This window comes from Phyllostomus hastatus, unplaced genomic scaffold, assembly GCF_019186645.2.
Source record: "Phyllostomus hastatus isolate PE091 unplaced genomic scaffold, TTU_PhHast_1.1 phas_scaffold_93, whole genome shotgun sequence".
Taxonomy (NCBI): domain Eukaryota; kingdom Metazoa; phylum Chordata; class Mammalia; order Chiroptera; family Phyllostomidae; genus Phyllostomus; species Phyllostomus hastatus.
The window spans coordinates 17571203-17594567 of NW_025334042.1; the positions used below are offsets into that span (position 1 = coordinate 17571203).

The 23365-nt window shown below is 35.6% G+C and overlaps 1 protein-coding gene and 1 pseudogene across 2 annotated transcripts; both read right to left on the reverse strand.

Annotated features, from left to right (window-relative positions):
* Positions 1-220: 220 nt before the first annotated feature.
* Positions 221-10551, reverse strand: LOC123812792 (olfactory receptor 6C1). Of its 2 annotated transcripts, XM_045829665.1 has the most exons (2): positions 9644-10551; positions 221-245 (listed from the first exon to the last, which is right to left on the reverse strand). In XM_045829665.1, exons 1-2 carry the CDS (start codon positions 10549-10551, stop codon positions 221-223), a joined length of 933 nt encoding a protein of 310 aa, XP_045685621.1. The 2 variants fall into 2 exon arrangements, with proteins under 2 accessions (XP_045685621.1, XP_045685620.1); XM_045829664.1 differs by lacking the exon at positions 221-245 and having other exon boundaries at positions 9610-10551.
* Positions 10552-15763: 5212 nt separating this feature from the next.
* Positions 15764-16592, reverse strand: LOC123812599 (annotated as a pseudogene).
* Positions 16593-23365: the final 6773 nt, after the last annotated feature.

Genomic DNA, 23365 nt, shown 5'->3' on the forward strand with positions numbered 1-23365 from the left:
GATGGATTCTTCCCTTGAGTGTTATGAAGTGTCCTCCAGTGTTTCTTTTCATGGCTTTTGTTTTTAAGTCTATTTTGTGTGATATAAGTATTGCTACCCCAGCTTTTTCTTTTCCTGCATATTTGCTTGGAATATTTTTTCCAACCCTTCACTTTCAGTCTGTGTAGGTCTTTTTTCTGAAGTAGGTCTCTTTTAGGGAGTATATGTGGGAGTCATATTTTCATATCCATGCAGCTACCCTATGTCTTTTGATTGAAGCATTAATTCATTAACATTTAAGGTTATTATTGATAGATACTTATTCATTATTCCCCATTTGTACCTGTGTTCTCCTGTCTCTCAGTCTTTTCCTTCCTCTTCATATAGCAGTCCCTTTAGCATCTCCTGCAGTGCTGGTTTGGTGGAGGTGTATTCTTTCAGCCTTCTTTTGTTTGGGAAACTCCTTATATCACCTTCCATTGCAATTGGGAGACTTGCTGGGTAGAGTAGTCTTGGTTGCCTGCCTTTGCTTTTCATTAGTTGGAATATTTTTTGCCAACATCTCCTGGCTTGCAGTATTTCTGTTGAGAAATCAGCTGCTAGCCTTATTGTAACAGGGTGCAACTGGGGCGCTCCCCAAAGAGGGATTTGAAATGGGGTCTAGAACTCAGAGTGTCCAGGAAATATTAAAAATATAAGATGTCCTCACCCTACAAGTCAAACTGGGTGATAGGACACATGGAGCAGGGCCATTGAGTTAATTGGCACATCAACAGTTTTGCAAATAACCTCTAGAATGGTCATTTAACACATCTGCAATTTTTGACTGGTTTCATGGATATGTTAAATGTCTGTGGCTATGCTTTTAGCCAGGGAGATGGGAGTGACTTCCACCTAGGATGTAACTGGGAGGCAACTCCCCCTGGTTTTAGCACCTGTGTGAGAGTTTGGAGATGGTTGGCTCTATGCCATGGGTCCATGCCTGCCTGGACTTACTATGGCAGCCCAGAAAGCTGGAAAAATATGGGAGTGCTGGCAGGTGTAGCCAACTGTGGGAAGAGTCAGAAATGGGCATGCAAAGGAAGATTGGCACCAGAATCTAAGCCCTGGCACAGCAGCCATGCAGGTTGGAACCACTAGGCTTTGATGCTCCCTTTGCCACAGAGCTTAGGAAGCTTAAAGAAAGATGTAGCAGTGATGTTGAGCTCTCTCTTAGCAGTTTGGCAGAATGCAGGAGAGACATTGTGGGAAGGAAGGAGTATAAGGACTCTTGCTGGTGGGCCATAAAAAGGTGCTCTGGGGGTTTGAATTAAGAACTGGAGATTCTGGCAACTCAGCTGATGGTGCTGGAAACTGTAGGAAGCCTGCCAGCTGAGCACAGATTACTGTGAAGAACCAGGAGGTAGTTGAGCCTTTTTTGAACTTTTTGGTTTCTTGAGATAAGGTACCCCTGACTGGGCAAAGGGTAGGATGGAAGACTGTGTGTGTATGTGGGTGTTTTCAAGGACTTTGGGATTTTGGCAAAGATATTAACTCAGTACTCTTTCTGTATAACATTTGAATAAATACTTCCTTTCCTTTCCACCACCTCTGGTGTTGAAAGCTATAATAACCTGGTGGTGGGCAAGGCAAACCTAGTAGAGGGGAACCCCAGGAGAAAGGAGGATCCATTTGGTAATAGTATATCATCCCCCGACAGGTCCGTTCCATAACATTATCAGAGCTCCTTTGTATGGTACCTGTTGTTTCTCCTTTGCTGCTTTCTCTTTACAACTTGGCATTTTAATTATGATGTGTCTTGGAATAGCCCTCTTTGGGTTCATCTTGATTGGGACCCTCTGTGCTTCCTGAACTTGAATGATTTTTCCTCTCTCCAAGATCAGAAAGTTTTCTGTCATTATATTTTCATACAGGCTTTCTATCCCTTGCTCCTTTTCTTCTCCTTCTGATATTCCTATGATTTGAATGTTGTTGCATTTCATGTTGTCTTGCAGTTCCTTTAAGCTATCTTCATATTTTTTAAATCTTTTTTCATGCAGCTGCTCTAGCTGGGTATGTCTTTCTACCTTGTCTTCCAGCTCATGGATTCGGTCCTCTGCTTCATCCACCCTGTTTGCAAATCCTTCTAGTGTGTTTCTTATTTCAGAAATTGTGTTCTTCATTACTTCCTGGTTTTTGTTTGTAGTTTCTATTTCCTTTTTCATACTGTTGTAGTTCTTAACTCAGTTCCTTGTAGTTGTCTGTGAGTTCCTTGCACATCCTTATAACCATAAGGATGTGCATCCTTATAGTTATCTGAGGGTTTTGAATTCTGTATCTGAGAGTTTACAGAATGCCCATTTCATTTAGCTCTATTTGTGGAGAGTCTTCCATTCCTTTTAATTGCAGGTTCTTTCTTTGTATTCCCATTTTAATTCACTCTTTTTTTTCTGTTACTCCTGATCTCTGCTTTTCTAGATGTCTTTCTAAACTTTCTAAACTTTCTAAACTTCTATGGTAGTAGTTCTGTGGGACTCAGTGATATGATCTCTTTTATCTCCTTGTCTGGATATTCTAGGGTTGCCCTTTCTTCCCTTTGTGTAGGCTCTCTTATTGTACTTGGCTTTTACCCTTGGTAAAACTGCACTGTTGGTAGTTCCTTTGTTGGCAGGTTCTCTCCTTTAGTGTGCTTAGTGGTATGCACAATTCCCACCTTGTCTTGTGTATGTTCAGGGGCTGGACAAAGGCGAAATGGATTAAGAAAGTGGGAGAATATTTTATGAGATTTAAAGTACCAACAAGTGTAAAACAGATAGGAGACCCTTTGGAGAAGTACAGCAATAACCATGATATTTCACCCAACTAACCACTTTTTATAAAATGTGAAAAAGAGATAAGACTCTTATTAGAGGAGAAAAAGAATGTGAGCTGACTTTAGAAACAGAGTGCTTATGCGAGGTTAGATGGTGAGATATACTGAGAGTAAGGCCTACAAAATTGGTGTAGTGTGTGAGAGAGTAAAGTTAACCATAACAGATATAAAGCTCAGGAAAATAGTAAAATAGACCAAGGCTAGTGAAGGGTATGGTGTGGGAATTAGAACAACAATAATATGACAAGAAACATATGATACAAATAAAAAGAAGAAAAAGTAAAAGACCAAGAGTAGTGTGTTATTGGAATACAAGTGAAGTGAAGGAGGAGAATTTAAAATGCAATATGAAAAGAAGAATAAAGAAAGCCAGTCAAACAATGAAATCAAACAAACAAAACAAAAATAAATAAAAAGAAGAGAAATAAAACAATAATAAAATAATAATAACAAAAATAAAGATAAAAATTAAAAAATAAAATGCAAGTTCTGTAGGATAGCAGAGTAAATTTTGTCTGAGTTTTTGGCATTAGCCTTATGATCTCTAAAATAAGTCCCTTTAACATTTCATATAATAATGGCTTGGTGATGATAAACTCCTTTAGCTTTACCTTGTCTGGGAAGCACTTTACCTGCCCTTCCATTCTAAATGATAGCTTTGCTGGCAAGCATAATCTTGGTTACAGGTCCTTGCTTTTCATCACTTTGAGTACTTCTTGCCAATCCCTTCTTGCCTGCAAAGTTTCTTTTGAGAACTCTGCTGATAGGCTTATGGGAATGTCTTTGTAGGCAATCCTCTTCTTTTCTCTTGCTGCTTTTAAGGTTCTGTATTTTTAACCTTTGGTATTTTAATTATGGTGTGTCTTGTTTTTTGTTTTTTTTTGTTTTTTTTTTTTTGCCTTCTTCGGTCGAACTTGTTTGGGACTTTCTGTGCCTCCTGGACTTGTATGTGTAGTTCCTTTGCCAAATTAAAGATGTTTCATTATTTTTGCAAATAACTTTTCAATATCTTGCACTTCTCCTGGTATCCCTATGAGTCTAATGTTGGCACATTTGTAGATGTCCCAGATTCTTCTTATTCTCTCCTTGTTTTTTTTTTTTATTCTTGTTTCTTCATTCTGTTCTGGTTTACCATTTCTTCCTTATGTTCCAAATTGTTGAGTTGAACCCTGGCTTCCTTCTCTTCACTGTTGGTTCCCTTTGGATTTTTCTTTATTTCACTTAACATGTAGCCTTCATTTCTTCCCTTATGCATTTGCCATACTCAATGAAATCTCTAACATCCTTATCACCAGTGTTTTGAGCTCTTCATCTGATAGGTTGGCTATCTCTGTTTCACTTAGTTCTTTTTCTGGACTTTTGATCTGTTCTTTCCTTTGGGCCATATTTCTTTGTCTCTTCCATTTGTCAGTCTTCCTGTGTTTCTTTCTATGTTTTGGACAGAGCTGCTTTGACTCCACCTTTTATGGCCCTTACAATCTGTTATGTTGTCAAGGGCAGAGCCTTAGGTATTCACCAGGGTGGGGCAACCTGCTTTGTAGCACTGTATATAGGGAGTGGTCTAAGAGGGAACAACACCACTTGCTGGACTCTTGCCCTATTTCCAATCACTTCCCCCAGTTCCTGTATGCAACTAGCACCATTCTAGCTGCTGCTCTGGTGCTGAATCCAAGAGTAGGTGGGTTTGTGTACATTCTAGGACCATGTGGGTCCTTTTTACAGACTCTCCTGAGAGACTGGCAGTTTCTTCCACCACACCAACCTCCACTGGTTTTTACAACCAGAAGTTATGAGGTTTTATATTCCTAGCACTGGAACCTGGGCTGCATGGAGTAGCCTGGGGCTGGAATGGCTTGCTCCCCAGGTATCCTTGCAGTTTTTAGCTGCCACAGGTGAGTGTGGGACTACCAGTTTTTGCAGCTGCTGCTGCCACTGCCTTGCTTTCACTGCCATATTGTGTCCTCCCTACCTGGCTCCCTGTATCCATCTGGATAAATATTTCTTCTTTAAATATTCATTGTGGGACATCTATATGGTTATATTTTCTTGCTGTTCTGGTTGTATTTTGTTTTAAGATTAGTTGTGATCCTTTGTAGGGCTGTGCCAGAAGGTGAAGTGTGTCTAACTACACAGTTTTCTGGGCCAGGAATCCCATGTAGAGATAATTTTTGATATGTTATTGATTACCAGGCATTGACTATACTCTTAAATTATCTAATTTCCCCCCAAAACAAACAAAAACCCTTTGTGGTATTTATTATTATTCATATAAAGAATGTGAAACAGAAAGAAGTTAGTTATGTATCTTGTCTTCACCGCATATGTGTTTGTGGGCAATGCAGTCTTTATGGATTTTCTTAGATGCAATGGTAGTGAGTTTGTAGCTCATGAAGCATTGTATTTTATTTGAAAATTCTATTAGATATCTTTCTTTTCCATTACATCTTTTCTCAGACCCCTATCTGCTAACTTCTCTGTCTGTCTTCCTTGATCACTCTTTCACTCTTTTTCTACCTTTATTTTTTATTCCTAGTCCCTAATAGCTTTCTATCTTTATCTAGGCCTCCTAAAAACTTACTTTGAATTTAGACTGATTTATACCTATTACCCTTCTATCCACAAGCAAGTAGGATTTCTGCTTTTCAATATTGTATCCAATTATGTCCAAGGAATTATGAGGTGGAATAGTGACTAGGTTTTAAAGCAATGAAATACATAGTGCTACTCCCAGGTTTCGCTCTCTACAGAGAATGGAGGCAGAAATTCAATTACCAATAATATTTTGCCATAACATGTTCAAAATCCAAAAATGAAATTTATCAAATCAGAGTGGTTAAAGGGACCAGATATTTTTAGACTTCTCTGAAATATATGCAAACTTCTCACAATATTATTGACTGCATCCCCCTTAACCTTTTCCACTCATCCTCCACTCCTATCTCTCTCATAAACATCCCCTTTGGTCTCTGCTTCTATGAATGTGTTTTGTTTTATTTTGTTTTGTTTTGTTTGTTCAATTGTTTTGTTTTTTAAATTCTATATATTAGTAAAACCATGCAGTATTTGTCTTTTTGTGACTTATTTCACTTAGCATAATACCCTCTAGTTCCATATCTGGTGTTACAAATGGCAAAATTTTATTTTTTTTGACTTAGTAATATTCTATTATTTATATGTATGTATACATATGTATACACACACACACATACATGTTCTTTATCCATTCATCTATCAATGGATACCTAGATTGCTTTCATATATTGGCTATTGTAAGTAATGCTGCAATCAACATAGAGGGGGCATATATCTTGTCAAATTAGTGTTATTGTTCCTTTGGATAAATACCCAGAAGTGAGGTTCCTGTGTTATATGGTAGATCTATGTTTAGTTTTTTGAGGAATCTCCATACTGTTTTCCATGGTGGCTGCACCAACTTTCAATCCCACCAACAGTGCTCAAGGGTTCCCTTTTCTCTATATCTTCACCAACACAATCTTCATTGAATTTTTGATAATAGCCATTTTGACTATGTGAGGTGATATCTCATTAGATTTTTAATTTACATTTCCCTGATAATTAGTGGTGTTCAGCACCTTTTCATATGTCTATTGGTCATTTCACTAGTCCTCAGAGGTTATTTTTAGCAAGAAATGTTATTTAGAGCCCAGGATCTGGATGCTTTGTTGGCTTTTTGCTATTCAGTTGTCATTCTTTGGAACTTTCATGGGACAGAGAAAGGAAATACATTTACAAAAATAACAGTATCACAATGATATTTCTTATTCTAGTCCATCAGCATAGAATTTTTCTACTTTACTTATACCACATTTGTATCTCCTTCCTTCCACAGCGGGAAACCTAGCTCCAACAATCTACTTACCAATTACTTGATTCTACAACACACACACAAAATAATTTCTGAATTGTTATAGTTCCATTATTGTTTTTAAAATCTAAATAAAGTTAAAAAATTTAGCCCTGGCTGGCATAGCTCAGTGGATTGAGCGTGGGCTGTGAACCAAAGTGTCACAGGTTTGATTCCCAGTCAGGGTGCAGGCCTGGGTTGCAGGCCATGACCTCCAGCAACCGCACATTGATGTTTCTCTCTCTCTCTCTCTCTCTCCCTCCCTCCCTCCCTTCCCTCTCTAAAAATAAATAAATAAAATCTTTAGAAAAAAAAGTTCAAAAATTTTTGCGGTGTCTGTCTTATTGATGGCCAGTTGTCAAAACACTATCTTGAAAAGTTATTTGTATCAATTCTTTATTCTTCCCATTCCATGGTTGTTGATTTATTTTATAATTATGTTCACTTGTATAGGGTATCTCCCATTCTTACTCATTTAATTTTGTCTTTGGTATGTGTGAAATAGTAAGAATATCTTAAGTTATAGCTATTCAAATAGGCATAATCAAAATGTATCACTTATATTGTTTCTACATTAATCTTTCTGCCTTCATGCCCCAGTGCATGTTTGGATTATAGAAACTTTATATTATACTTAAATATATCTCTGATTAGTCATCTCATATTGCTTCTTTCCCAAGGTTTCTTAATTATTACTGCATGTTTGATTTTCCAGATAAAATTTAGTATTGATTTTAGAATTAGTGCTCTTCCACTGGGGTCAAATGATCAAGAAATTCTAATGTTATTTAAAGTCTCCATGACAAATAGGGATGCTGTAAGGCACTTCTGCTTTGCCACAGTTGGAAGAGTCATAACAAGTGTGTGCTTATGGAGCAATGTATTGCAGATATACATTTTCCTTTTGAAGGTCACTTCCTGGTTTACTACTGTGACCTGGTAGAGACTATAGGTCAAACCATAGGACATCATCAATTGACAATTAGATTTGAGCTTGCTATAATTGGAGTGCATGTTATTGGACTCTGAGTTATAATGCTGGTCATTCACAGCAACAATCTATCACCAAAGGGAGATATACTTAAGAGATCAGACTTGAGCAGGTCCAGAAGGCACAAGTAGGCTTATGAACAGATGACTCAGACTTGTTTGAAACAAATTTCTCCTGTATTTACATTCTCTTCCTCTGTCCACATGTATGGCCTTGTGGGAGTACCTAATTGAGGTAACCAAGAAATGAAAATATATACTGAGTCACAGATGTTCTGTACAATATGCTAGCATCCACTCAAAAACAAATGATTGGTAAATAAAATATGTGATGTAAGCAATATTTTTAAAAAATGCTGTTGTATAGCTGCATCAATATTAGTCAACATAGATGTTACTGAAAAAAGTGTACTGCATAAAAGGAGGAATTGTTTTTTTTCATAATGATAAGACAAGTTATGTTCCTGAGAAGACATGACAGTTTCAAATTTGTGTCTGTATAAAAACACAGTGTTTCTATAAAAGGAAAAAAAACTGTACTTGAGCAACAATTAAAATAAAAGAAATAAGAAAAAACACAGTATTAATATTTAAAAAATAAACAGTTGCTATAACTACAAAGAAAAAAAAACAACCCCATACTTATATAAGGAGATTTAAATAGCTCAGTAAAAACACAAAAAGTAAAAGTACAAATTTAAGTCATGTGCTTAATAACTTGACCTAGTTGACTTATATAGAACACTGCACTCAAGTGTCATTTTATACAATTTTTTAATGGTCAAGAAATGATTACAGAAGTGACTATATTCTAGGCCATAAAGTGAGATTCAACTAATTTAGAAGGATTTAATGTAAAGAAAGTATGACACTATAAAATGATTTTCTGAATATTTTATGGTTCACCTATTTTCAGCAGTACATTGAGGCCAATACTACTCAGTGGCCCCTCCCTCAGGAAGAAAGGAGAAGAGTGAACATGTGTACAACATTTGGCCTTTCCAGGGGCTGTCCAAGTGCCAGTGTCTGCCAGGGTGTCCAACCTGCTACCCATGGGCTGCATGCAGCCCAGGATGGCTGTGAATGTGGCCCAACACAAAATCATAAATTTACATAAAACATTATGAGATCTTTTTGTGACTACATATCACAATGTATTTAATGTGTGACCCAAGACAGCCCTTCTTCTTCCAGTGTGGTGCAGACATGCCAAAGGTTTGGATACCCCTGGATGATCTTAGAGCCCTGATGGGAACTAACATACTCTCAATGCCTGAAAACTGCTGAGAACCAAAGATGCTGGGCTGGATCCTGGAGGTTATTTTTTCCCTAAACAAAGCTCAACATACAATTTCACTTTTAAACATTATTGTTTAAGAAGTAGTGTTATTGTATACCTGAAATTAACATGATCAATATAAGATTTATATGCCCTGGCTGGCGTAGCTCAGTGGATTGAATGTGAGCTGCAAACCAGGCATCGCAGGTTCGATTCCCAGTCAGGGCACATGCCTAGGTTGCAGGCCATGACCCCCAGCAACCACACATTCGCACATTGATGTTTCTCTCTCTCTCTCTATCTCTCTTCCTCCCTTCCCTCTCTAAAAATAAATAAATAAAATCTTAAAAAATTGTATTAGTCAAGTGACTTGCACAAAAAAACTTCATTTAATATAAAATTTATACCAACTATACATAAATAAAAATTAAATTAAAAAATTGTGATGAGTTCAGATGAATGGGAGTCAGAAAGACATAAGGAAAGGAATTTAAATTAAATGGTAAGTATATAAAATAAACAGAAAAAAACAAAGAGAATAAACAAAAATGACAGAGAGTTTATTGTGATTTGGAGAAGGTACTAAGATTTCGTGTGTATATTTTTAAAATTTCCTGCAATGTGTCTCTAATTCATTATGCCACATTATTTACTTTGCTTGTGAAAAATAGTCCTCTGCACCATGTTCATGAAAGCTTTCTTGACTTGCTGATTCCTTAAGCTGTAAATAAAGGGGTTCAACATGGGCGCTACTGAGGTGTTCAGCACAGCAACTCCCTTCCTCAAGGATACCCTATCTTTTGCTGAAAGTTTAATATACATGAAAATGCAGCTGCCATAAGAGATGGAGATGACAATCATGTGAGATGAACATGTGGAAAAGGCTTTTGCCCTGTGACTAGTAGAAGGAATTCTTAAAATCGTTCTGATGATATAGAGATAAGACAGAAATATCAATGCCAAAGTGAACATCAGAGTAAACACAGCACAGGAGAACCCCATTATCTCTAGGAATTTTGTTTCTGAACAAGAAAGTTGCAGCAGGGGAACATAATCACAGGTGAAATGGTCTATAATATTTGATCTGCAGTAATCGAGGTTCAAGAGCAACATGAGTCCAGGGAATATGATTAAGAATGAAGCTAGCCATGAAGAGAAGACAAGTAGTATACAGATTTTTCGGTTCATGATGGTCATGTAATGCAGAGGTTTGCAGATGGCAATATAACGATCATAGGACATGGCAGCCAGAAGGTAAAATTCAGTGACTCCCAAGAGAATGAAAAAAAATAACTGAGCAATGCAATCATTAAAGGAAGTGGTTTTATCACCTGAAATGATGGTGCCCAAGAACTTAGGTATACTGACAGTTGTGAATGAAACCTCTAATAAGGAGAAATTTCTGAGGAAGAAATACATGGGGGACTGGAGATGGGAATCCAGCAGGGTAAGGGTTATAATGGTCAGGTTTCCAGTGATGCTGAGCATGTAGGTGATGAGCAGAAAGACAAAGATCATCACCTGAAGCTTTGGGTCATCTGAAAGTCCCAGGAGGATAAATTCTGTTACTTCTGTATGGTTTCTCATTCTTCAGTTGCTTTTTTGGTTTTCTCCTGCCAGATCTATAGTAGAAAACACAAGGAACACATCATGAATTGTGGATTAACAACTATCCAAGTGTGAAACCAGAGTTTGGCTGAAATAGTGTGTTATTTTACAATCAGGGGAAATTTACAGCAAACTAATAATAGGAATGGTCCTTTGATTTCTTCTCTTTTATATACAGACAACAGTATGGTGGCAACTAGAGAAGGAAGGGAATTAGAAGGGGTAGTGAAGGAAGTTAAATATATGGTGACACAGGATGATTTGACTTTGGGTGTTGGACACGCAATGCATGGTACAGATTCATATATCAGGGAAATGTACACTTGCAACCTATATAATCTTATTAACCAACGTCACCCCCAGTACATTTAATTAATAAAAAAGTAACTTCTCTTGGCTGGAATGACACAAAGACTCCTCAGGAGTCTTTACATCAAGGGTTAGGAAGGATTATTTTAATTAGATACTGTTTACTTTTTTCACAAATATTTTGGATGACTACATTCCTGGAGAAATCTGAATAATTTATATTTCATCATTTTAATAATGATGGGCAAATTCAATTCCCAGTATTCATACTAGTGTTCATATAAACAAATAAAGAGAAAGAGAATATTACCAATCACTTTCAATAATAATTTTATAAACAGTAACACATATCTGCACGGGTTTATGATGAATATTAACTAATAACCTCACACTTTTACTTTTAATTCATTAGCTAGTCCTCTACAATTTGAAGAAGAAAGAAAAAGTAAATTAATAAAAATTATGGAATCAAAGTGTTACTAATGTATTATTTATGGCATTCTATGGTAAGTCATCATTCTAGAAAGTATATGGATTAGGCAGTTAGAGAAATATGGCTTAAAATACAAATGGACTGCTTAATGGATTTGTGACTTTAGAGGAATTACTTAATTTCTTGAAGCTTCAGTTTTCTCTGTTTAAACTGAAGGTGACTATAATGAATAATCTTGCAATAAACATAGAAGTGCATACATCTTTATGAGTAAAGGTTTTCAAATTCTCTGGGTAGATATTAAGAAGGGGGATTGCTAGGCCATGTGACAGCTCTATTCTTAATGCTTTGAGAAACTTCTATAGTGTTGTCCATAGTGGCTGTACCAATTTACATCCCTACCGGCAACTGAAATTTATACAATTTTATCAACCAATGTTACCTCATTTTTAATTTTTTAAAAAAGTGAAGTTAAAATATCAAGCGTGTTTTTTTCTTAATTATGTTTTTTTCCATTACTGTTTAGGCCCCTTATATCCTCTTTCACCTCCAACCATCCTCCCTCCTCCCCACAATCACCACACTGTTGAAATGAAAGTGCTCTACAAATCATGTGGCACTTAACATGCTTTATATAGAGCTTTTTTGTTTCCTTTAGTTTTCTTTTAGTTGGAGTGAATTCCCAACTTTGGGAAGGATATTTATAGTAATTGTGATTTAGCAAAAGCACTTATTCTCTTAGTGAAATGCTGAGGACTTTTATATATTGTCTCAGCCCTTATAACACACCCATGAAACTATTTTTATTACCAAATAAAGAACTGAGGCTCAGAGAGGAATGTACCTTAGATATATTCATATAACTGGAAAATGTCAAATATAATCATAGACTATCTGAGATTAAAATCTGTTCTTTGAAATAAAGTACTTCAAGTCTATATTCAGTTAGAAACACACCGACACAGAGATTATAATTTCCTGCCTTTATTTAACAGAGAATGATTAAATTGATATAATAAAAACTACACTTAGCTCTTTTTATACTTTTTAATATATATAGCTACAAAATTTAACTCCAAATATATCATATTTAATTTAATTAAAAGTTGTCAAATCAACAAAACAAACAAGCAAGCAAAATATAACCAGAGACATTGAAATAAAGAACAAACTGACACTAACCAGAGGTAGGGGAAGGGGGATAACAGGGGAAAGAAGGGGAAGGATCACAAGGAACATGTATAAAGGACACTTGGAGGGTGGGAGGTAAGGGTGAGTTGGGTGGGGGAGAGTGATAGGGTAAAATGGAAACAACTGTACTTGAACAACAATAAAACAAGTTGAACTAGTAAGTGATGAATTAATGATAAGATTTGGGAGACTTTCATTGTCTTCTTTAAAAAAAATTTATTGATTGATTTGAGAGAAAGAGAGAGAAAGAGGCATTGATTTGTTGTTCTACTTATTTATGCATTCATTGATGGCTTCTTGTATGTGCCTGGACCAGAGATGGAACCTGTAACCTTGGGGTATTGGAATGACACTCTAACCAACTGAGCTACAGGGCCAGGACCCCTCACTTATGTGTTTAAAGACACAGATATACATATGTATATGTAATAAGTAGCTGTAATACCCTTATGAGTTACATTTTTCTCAAAATTATTTGCTATAATTTTCCATTATCATTTATTTCCCTTATAACCCTCTCCCTCACAATCACCACACTGTTGACAAGTTATACTTTAGTAATCATATTTTGGTTTTGGTCTATTGACCTTAATCTTTAAATCACATACTCTAGTTTCTTAGTAGGTAGAAATTATTCTCTTTGAATTATTTATAAACTAAAGGGAATGGACTATTGTTTGATTTTTGCATAGAAAATATTTAGCCTTGTGGAAGAGTCTGGTTATTTTTTAGCCAAGAGCAGTGAGCAGGGCATTGTCACCACCACTTACGTGAAAGCAGAAAGGTCTGTGCAGATGAGTTCTAGAGTCATTCCCAGATTCATGATCTCAGGCCAAAGCCATTCTTAGGAGAATGATTGGGAAAATTCCATTGTGTGTTTCAAACCAGTTACAAAAGTAACATTGGTTCTTTTTCTTTTTTTAACCTATATAAGTTCTTCAACCAAAAATGAGGGGTTTTTGTTTTTGTAAGTAGCTATAATACTAGGCAGTTGTTGGTTCTGGTTGAGCTGAGACAGTAAAAAAGACATCTAGTTATAAGATTTCCATTAAAAGATGGTTCATTTTTATAAATGGATAGTTAGGTACACTACTGACTATATAACTTGAGTATATGATGTGTTTAGCCAGGATATGATGACTAAAGATTTGAAGCTGTCTCCATAGTCAGTATGTCAAGGGATTTATTTTTAGTTGACTTGTAATAAAAGTAATACCTCACATTAATGTATATTTATATTTCTTTCTAAGAGCTCAAAGGAATTTTTTGGTGAGTAAAATATTTTTCTATCTTTCTTTCTTTGTTTCTTTCTTTGTATTTTATTGTTTATGCTATTACAGTTGTCTGAATTTTGCCCCATTGTCTTCTTTATACCCAACTTACCTTGGATTTTCAGAAAGGCTCACTAACAGTCTGAATATCTGGAATATGAAAAGTATTAGCGACTGTCATTGTTGTATTCCAGGGAGCCCAACATTTATGAAAATATTTCCTCTCATTTGACAAATTTGCTTTCCATTGCCAATGTTTTTGTATTAAATTTCCCATTTTATCCAGAGGGAATGTATTTCTTTGACATAGAGAGTGAGGAAGGAACAAATATATAAAAGAGAAGAATTATCAAATGTTTTAAAACTCTCTGGTGTGTTTTCTATATAGACTTTACTCACACAGGCTACTTCCTGTTTTATCTAGTCCCTCTGATACTGGCTCAAGGGGACTAATTCAGTGAATCGCAATTGCCAGAACAGGAATACACACAACACACTAAGGAATATAAAGGATAATACACACTAGTATTGAAATCTTAATAGGAAGCTTGGGGGTCAGTGTCCAAGGGGACAGAAAAAATTACAACAAGCAAACCAAAACCCTAAGTGTAAAGTTTGTTTTCCTCTACATTACTTTTCAGACAAAGACTAGCAACCTAATATCTTACTTTCCAACATAAATTTCTACCTAATACTCTATGGCAGTTAAAAAATCTCATAATCTACCTCATTGTACTAAGTACATTTATTAATGCTATTATTTTTCATCCGGCTTCCAATAAAAATTTTTGGTGCTATAATACTGCTAATATTTTATGCGTTTTCTTTTCCTGTTCAGTCTGGCTTACCAGGAATGTCTGTTGAAGAATTCCTTGTTTTGATTGGTTCATGTTGTATTTTATATGCTAAGTATAATATTAGGAGTTACTACCTTCTGTCACTAGACTAATAATAATATAATCATGTCCCGATGAGATAAGGTGAGTTTAAACAGCCAGTAAAATTGTGCAGGTCACTAGTAAAAGTTATGTAAAATTTGTAGATTCTTAAGGATTTTGTGTTTTGTGTTTTCAAATCAGGCTATTTATTGGCTGTTATAGCTCAAGACCTCCAACAAGTTATTCAGCTTTTCTGAGCATCAATTTACAGTTTTGTAAAATCATCATCATTATGTTGTCTAATTGGCCAGAGAGCTGTGAAGATTAAATAATATATGGTATAAAATACATCTGGCTCAGTATATGATACAAAATAAATGTTCTCTATGGAAGAGATAGTATCATTTATGAAATTCCTATCAAACTCCTAGTGGGCATCAGAGTAATAATGGCTGCCTAGTCTTTTTCTACATATTTTAAACATAATACAGATAAACAAGGAGAGTTTATAAAATAAGACATACATGCCTTCAGCATGACTAAGAAATAGAAGATATAATGAAATTCAAATTATTCAAAAGTAGAAAATTAAATATCCAAGTCCATCAGGTGAGTAGAAATAATTGAACAGATACTACAGATACTGTGAAAAAAATGGTTGTTGCAAATATTTAATCAATTTCACATTTCATACAATTTTATGAAAGAAGCTGTTACATTATTAATACCAGAAGGAAAAAATTAAGAGTAAGTTGATTAAAACAGTGTATATTCCTTTAGCTATTATAATATAAAAGATTTTCATTATTCAGAAAGATCAATAAAATTATTAAATTCTACCGCCACTGGTTTCCTATCCAGATTTAAATCAGTGATTACATGGAATCTACCAGACACCATGAAAGGAAAACACAACATAGTCATTTTTAGCTTAAAAAGAAATTTTAAGCAAATGAGGTCAACACCACAGGTATCTGTGAGAAGGATATAGGGGGACATTGCAGAAGTTACAATTTCATTTTTCCTTTCCTGAATCTTCACAGTGACATTCATTCATGCTAAGTCATAGTTTCATTTCATTTGTTTCTAGAAAACACTACATCAACACTTTATGAACTAAGTTTGAAAACTTGTTTTACTCATTGGTTACTCAGGGTATAAATTGAAGGATCCAACATGGGGGCAATGGAAGTATTGTGAATATGGCCAACAATGCTCTTCCTTTGGTCAAAAGCCTGACATACATGAATATATGGACTTTTCCTCTGACTAGCAGACAAGATTCCCAGAATGGTGCTAATGCTGCACGTGTAGGACAGATCATTAATGCCAATGTGAAGAGCAGAGTAACAAAAACAAAGCAAAAACCAATTCTTTCCAAAAGCCATGTATCTGAGCATGAGAGATGTAAAATGGGGAACTAGTCCTAAGAGGAGTTATTAATTACATTGGAAGCAAAGGAATCTAACTGGAGTATAAGTGTGAATGTGGGAAGATGGTAAGAAATTCTCTTAGCCATGAACTAAAGACAAGCAGGTTTCAGGGGGTTTTGATCATGATGGTGGAATAATGAAGCTGCTTGAAGATGACAGCATAACAGTCAAAAGACATGGCAGTTAGATGAAAATTAGGCACATCCATGAAGATGAAGAAAAACAACTGAGCTAAACAATTGTTATAGTAAATGGCCTTGACATTGGTAGTGACTGCTCACATCCTGTAAAATCTGGAGATAGAAACATTTGTGAAAGTAATTTCTAAGAAGGAGACATTTCAGAGGAAGTAATACCTAGGAGTATTTAGATGGAAGTCTATCAAGATGAGGACAATGATGGTTAGGTTTCCAGCCACACTGAATAAGAAGTAGTAAATAGATAAAAATTGCAACCTGAAGCTCTGAGTTGTCTTATATAACCATGAGGCAAACTCTGTTATCATTGTGTGATTTCTGGTATTAATTTTAATTTTTTAAGAAAAATGTATTCATAGAAACAAAACAAAAAGAAAAAATAAGTGAAAAGTAGCAATACTGTGAAGATTTAAATATTGCTATTAAAACTCCAGTGAAATGAAGCAATGAACTTTTTTCCCATAAGCATTTTTGCAATATCCACTCACTCTTATTAAACCAGAGAAATTTTGCTCATCTTCTATGGAAAAAGAAACAAGTATGCAGAAATTTATGTTAAAAGTCCCCTCATCAGTTCCTTCACAGAAAACTCTACATGTAACCAAGTTTTCATTCTTTTTTTTGTTGGTGTTTACTTTTTTAATTTTTATTGCTGTCCCAGTACAGTTGTTTCCATTTTCCCTTCACCAATCCTCTCACTCCACCCATCCCCACCTCCCACTTTCATTCCTACCCTCTTTGGCTTTGTCCATGTGTCCTTTATACATGTTCCTTGACCACCCTTCCCCTATTTCCCTCCATTCCCACTCTCCCCCCATGTGCAACACAGTTTTTAGTTACATTTCTGTAACAATATTTATTAATTATGTCCATAGTTTAGGTATTGAGATACTGTTTTCAAGTGTCCAGGACTGTGTGCTTTTAGGACTGAAATATATAATTTTGAGTTTTAATTTTGATGCCGTTTACAGACTTTACTGTCTCATAAAGCATTGGAACAAAGTGATGACCCAATCACAATTCCTGAGCTTAATAATAGTCATGGTTATTTTTATTCTTAATATATATCCTTTTAATTATGACCAACAGAAACAAATGTGTTTGCAATAACAGACACACATAGGACTAGAATTGCTTTGGTTATAAACAAGAGTAAAGTTTTCAATTTATGGGAAAGAAGGCAAAAACCAGTGATGTAATCTTCACATAGATGCAGCTATTAATATATAGTTCTCCAGCATCATGATTCATTTATATCACTTTTATGTTCCTTATTTAAATTAGCAATTGACTTACTGTGTTCATGCTGTCTTTTTAACCTTAAAATTGACTGAGGACAAGAAGGGACTTATAAGGAAGACTTTTTCTTTTTAAGATTTTATTTATTTATTTTTAGAGAGGGAAGGGAGGGAGAAAGAGAGAGAGAGAGAAACATCAATGTGTGGTTGCTGGGGGCCATGGACTACAATCCAGGCATGTGCCCTGACTGGGAATCAAACCTGCAATACTTTTGGTTCACAGCCCACGCTCAATCCACTGAACTACGCCAGCCAGGGCATAAGGAAGACTTTTATGCTGAAATGTCATTGCCTTCCTTCTAGAATACTAAATAATTAGAATAAATAAAATTCTCTTGAAGATTTAACTTTTATAAACCACAAATTGCTACAATGTAAACTATATGGTTTTTATGTCTTGTTGTCTCTTTATTCTTAGCAACCAACATTTTATCTTTGCTATAAGATCTTAATATTTATTGTATTATTTTCTTCTAATAGCATGAACTGGGCCAATCAGTAGGTGATAAGAACCAAAGCAGTATTGCACTTTTTCTCTTTTTTTCCTGACAATCAGCATTCTCTTCCTTTAGGAATAGACACATTTTGGGGGGTCATACCATGCCAGCCAATTTAGCAAGTCAAAAAGCACAAACTATTATTGTGTTTTCAACAATGACTGAAACAGTAAAGTATAAAGTTAGTAAATATGTTACAGTGATAATTTAGGGAACACTGCAATTTATACCAACAAAATAAAATTTTGGGTGGGAAAAAGGTAAAAATACATTTATTGACAATAATGTACATATTTACTTTCTGATACTTCTAATGATTCCAATCAGAAATATAAACCCAGATTTTTCTTAATTTACTTAAAACATGAGATGTGATGTTTTCATAATATACTCTACTACATAAAAGCCTCTCACATGGAGAAAGTATAGGCTTAGTTGCATGCAAGTATTCTACAGCCTCTGCTATAAGTAAAACATGTTTTTCTTGATCTCCTTGATTTTTCAATATACCCTAAACATTGTTCTGATCTGAACTTCAAGAAGCTATTATTTTAAATTTTATTTTTACTGTATTTATTCCACTACCATTTATATCCCTATATCCCCTGCCCCCACCCCTGCAATCACCACACTGTTGTCCATGTCCATGAGTCCCTTTACTCCATCCCTCCACCCCCATCCCAGCCCCCAGAGCTGTGAGCCTGCTCTTTATCTATGAGTCTGTCTGTTTTCTTGTTATTGTAAGTTCAATTTGTTTACTAGATTGCACATATGAGTAAAATCATAGATATTTGTTTTTCTCTGACTGGCTTATTTCACTTAGCATAATGTTCCCCAAATCCATCCACACTGTTGTAAAGGGTAAAATTTCCTTGTTTTTCATGGCCGAGCAGTATTCCATTGTGTAAGTGCCCCATAGTTATTTTATCTAGTCCTCTACTGATGGACAGTTGAGGTGCTTCCATGTCTTGGAAATTGTAAATAATGCTGCAAATAATCTAGGCGTGCTTATGTTCTTTTGAATTAGTGTTTCAGGTTTCTTTGGATAAATGCCCAGAAGTGGAATTTCTGGGTCACAGGGAAGTTCTGCTCTTAAGTTTCTGAGGTATTTCCATACTGCTTTCAACAGCGGCTGCACCGATCTGCATTCCCACAAACAGTCTTTGAGTGTTCCCTTTTCTCCAAATCCTCACCAGAACTTCTTGTTCTTTGTTGATCTATTGATGATAGCTTTTCTGACTGGTGTGAGAGGATATCACATTTTGATTTTAATTTCCTTTTTTTCTGATAATCAGTGACATTGAGCATCAGTTCATATGTCTGTTGGCCATCTGTATGTCCTCTTTGGAGAAGTGTCTCTTCAGGTATTTTGCCCATTTTTAAAAATTTATTGTTGTTCAGTTACAGTTGTCCCACATGTTCCCTTGTTGCTCATCCCCCTCCAATGCCATAGTCAAATGCCTCCCATTATCCATGCCCCTGAGTCCTCTATTCTTGTTCCTTTGCTTCCTTCTTCCACTTCTTTCCCATGTTATCCCCCTCCTCCCTCCCCTCTGGTCACTGTCAGTTTGTTCTTTATTTCCAAGCATCTGGTTGTATTTTGCTCATTTGTGTGTTTTATTGATTAGGTTTCAGTTACAGGTGAGATCATATGGTATTTGTCTTTCACTGCAAGGCTTATTTCACTTAGCATAATGCTCTGCAGTTCCATCACAAAGGGTAGGAGTTCCATCTTTCTTTCTGCTGGGTAAAATTCCATTGGGTAAATGTACCAGAGGTTTTGTTTTGTTTTTATTTTTTAATTTTTTTAATTGTTGTTCAAGTACAGTTTTCTGCCTTTTACTCCCATCTCAGCCCACCCCTCCCAGCCCTGCCGACCTCTCTCCTGTTTCCACCTGCCCCTTGTTTTTGTCCATGTGTCCTTTATACTTGTTCCTGCAAACCCGTCCCCTTTCCCCCTGAAATTCCTTCCCTTCTCCCCTCTGGTCACTGTCAGCCTGTTCTCTATTTCAGTGTTTTTGTGTACCAGAGTGTTTTAAATCCACTAATTTATGTTGGGCACTTAGGCTGCTAGTACTTGGCTATTGTAAATATGCTACTATGAACATTAGGGTCCATAGGTTCTTTAGTTGGTAATTCAGGAGTCTCAGGGCATAGTTCCAGCAGTGGATCTCTGGATAAAAAGACAGTTCCATGTTTTGTTCTTCTGAGGAAATTTCATACTTTTTTCCACAGTGTCTGCACCAGTCTGCATTCCCACCGACAGTGTACTAGGGTTCCCTTTTCCCTACAACCTTGCCAGCACTTGTTTAATGGTTTATTAATGATGACCATTCTGATGGCTGTGAGGTGGTATTTAATTGTGGTTTTAATTTGCATCTCTCTGATGGCTAGTGATGCTGAACATCTTTTCACGGGTCTCTGGGCCCTCTGTATGTCCTCCTTGAAGAAGTGTCTGTTCAGGTCCTTTTCCCATTTTTTAATTGGATTGTTTGTCTTTCTAGTATGCAGTCATGTGAGTTCTTTATATATTTTGGAGATCAAACTCTTATCCATGGTATCATTGGAAAATATGTTTTTGCATACAGTTGGTTCCCTTTCCATTTTGTTGATGTCTTCTTTAGCCATGCAGAAGCTTTTTATTTTGATGAAGTCCCAATTGTTTATTCTTTCCTTCATATCCCTTGCCCTAGGGGATGTATTGGTGAAAATATTGCTGCATGGGATATCTGAAACTTTCTTGCCTATGTTTTTCTAGAGCTTTTATGGAGTCATGACTTACATTTAAGTCTTTTATTCATCTTGAGTTTATCTTTGTGTATGATGTAAGTTGCTAGTTTAGTTTCATTGTTTTGGATGTACTTGTGCAGATCTCCCAACACCATTATTGAAGAGGCTATCTTTACTCCATTTTATGTTCCTCCCCCTTTGTCAATTATAACTGACCATATTGAATGGGCTTATTTCTGGGCCCTCTATTCTGTTCCATTGATCTATGTGTCTGTTCTTATCAGACATTTTAAAATATATCAAAAACTATCAAACACTAGATATTTTTTATTATAGTGGCCCTGTAATATAGTTTGATATTAAGTATTCTGATCCCTCCTATGTTTTCTTCTTTCTCAAAACTGTTGAGGTTATTTGGGGTCATTTATGGTTTCATATAAATATTTGAAATATTTGTTCTATATCTGTGAAATATGTCATTGGTATTTTGATAGTGATTCAATGAATCTATACATTGTTTTGGGCAGTATGGACATTTTAATGATATTGATTCTTTCAGTCCATGAACATGGTATATGCTTCCATTTATTTGTGTCTTCCTTAATCTCTTTCTTCAGTGTTGTGTAGTTTTCTGAGTACAGGTCTTTTACTTCATTGGTTAAGTTTATTCCTAAGTATTTTATTTTTCTTGTTGGTATTGTAAATGGGATTTTTTCCCTAATTTTTGATAATGATGTTTCATTGTTGGTGTACAAAAATGCCTTTAATTTCTGAATGTTGTCTTTGTATCCCCTTTTACATTCCTTTGTATCACTTTTGTGTCTATCAAATAAAGACAGTTTTATTTCTTCCTTTCCAATTTGGATGGCTTTTATTTTTTGTCTGACTGCTGTGGCTAGGACTTCCAGTACTATGTTGAATAAGAGAGGTAAAAGTGGATACCCCTGTCTTATTCCTGATCTTCATGAGAAAGCTTCTAGGCTTTTCCCATGATGTTTTTCCCAGTATGATGCTGGCAGTGTGTTTGTCATATATAGCCTTCATTATATTTAGGTATGTTTCCCCTATTCCCACTTTGCTGAAAGTTTTGTGATCAATCAGTGCTCGATTTGATCAAGTGCTTTTTCTGCATGTTTGATATGATCATGTGGTTTTTATGCTTCATTTTGTTTATGTGGTAAATTACATTTATTAATTTGTGAATGTTGTAACAACCTTGGAATTCTGGAATAGATCCCACTTGATCATGGTATGTGATTTTTTAAAAGATTTTTCCTTCCTTCCTTCCTTCCTTCCTTCCTTCCTTCCTTTCTTCTTCCTTCCTTCCTTTCTTCTTCCTTCCTTTCTTCTTCCTTCTTTTCTTTCTTTCTTTCTTTCTTTCAAAAGAAAGAAAGAGAGGGAGAGAAGCATCAATGTGTGGTTGCCTCTCACATGACCCCTACTGGGAACCTGGCCTGCTACCCAGGCATATGCCCTGAGTGACTGGGAATTGAACTGGCAATACTTTGCGTTGCAGGCTGGCACTCAATCCACTGAGGCACAGCAGCCAGGTATATGATCTCTTTGATGCATTGCTCTATTTGGTTTGCTAATATTTTGTTGAGGATTTTAACATCTATGTTCACCAGGATACTGGCCTATAATTTTCTTTCTTTGTAGTGTTTTTATCTGGTTTTGGAATTAGGATAATGCTGGCCTTATAAAATGAGTTTGGGAGCCTTCCCTCCTCTTGAATTTTATGAAATAGTTTCAGACTGAAAGGTGTTAGTTTTTGATATGTTTGGTAAAATTCACCTGTGGACTCATCTGGTCCAGGACTTTTGTTTGTTGAGAGTTTTCTTATTACTGCTTCAATTTTCTTAGGTGTAAAAAATGTTTTTATAAATCATTTTATACAAATTCAGTAGTTATAGTAATCATATTTCAAGTACTCAATAGCCAAATGTAGCTAGTGACTCATCTATTGGATAGCAAAGATTATAGAACATTTCCATTAATGTCCAAAGCAAATAATTGTTATGACAGTTATTAATATTTCTCTTAAAGAACTACCTAAGTGAAGGTATATTTTCTAGAACATAAGTCCTGTACCACTTTTCCTATGATCTCACCGAATATTCACCATTTCTTGTACTTCTTAAGCATTCTCTGTCTCTCTCTCTTTCTCTCTCTCTCTCTCTCTCTGTCTTTCTCTCTCTCTCTCACAAACACACGCACACACACTCACATGCCTGTACACACATACACACATCTCCTTAAGGTTTCATCTAAATATCATATAATCTTTGAAATCTTCCTTGTTTGAAAAACTAGGATTAATTGCTTTCTTCCAAAAGTTTGTGCTTTTACCTTATTTTATGGCAATTATTGTATATCTGTCCATTTCCAGTAAAAGCTACATAACGTTGGGCTTTGGTTAATATATATTTATATATCTACTGGCCAGTAAAAATACATAATACCAAATTTGAATGTGATGTATATATTTTGTGTATGTTACTGTATTTGAATTACTATTCAAATTTTGTTAAGAACTTTTCAGCTATGTTCAAGATA

Excerpts from the sequence above, each read along its gene's own strand:
- LOC123812792 (XM_045829664.1), bottom strand. The coding sequence starts at position 10,551 with ATGAGAAACCATACAGAAGTAACAGAATTTATCCTCCTGGGACTTTCA.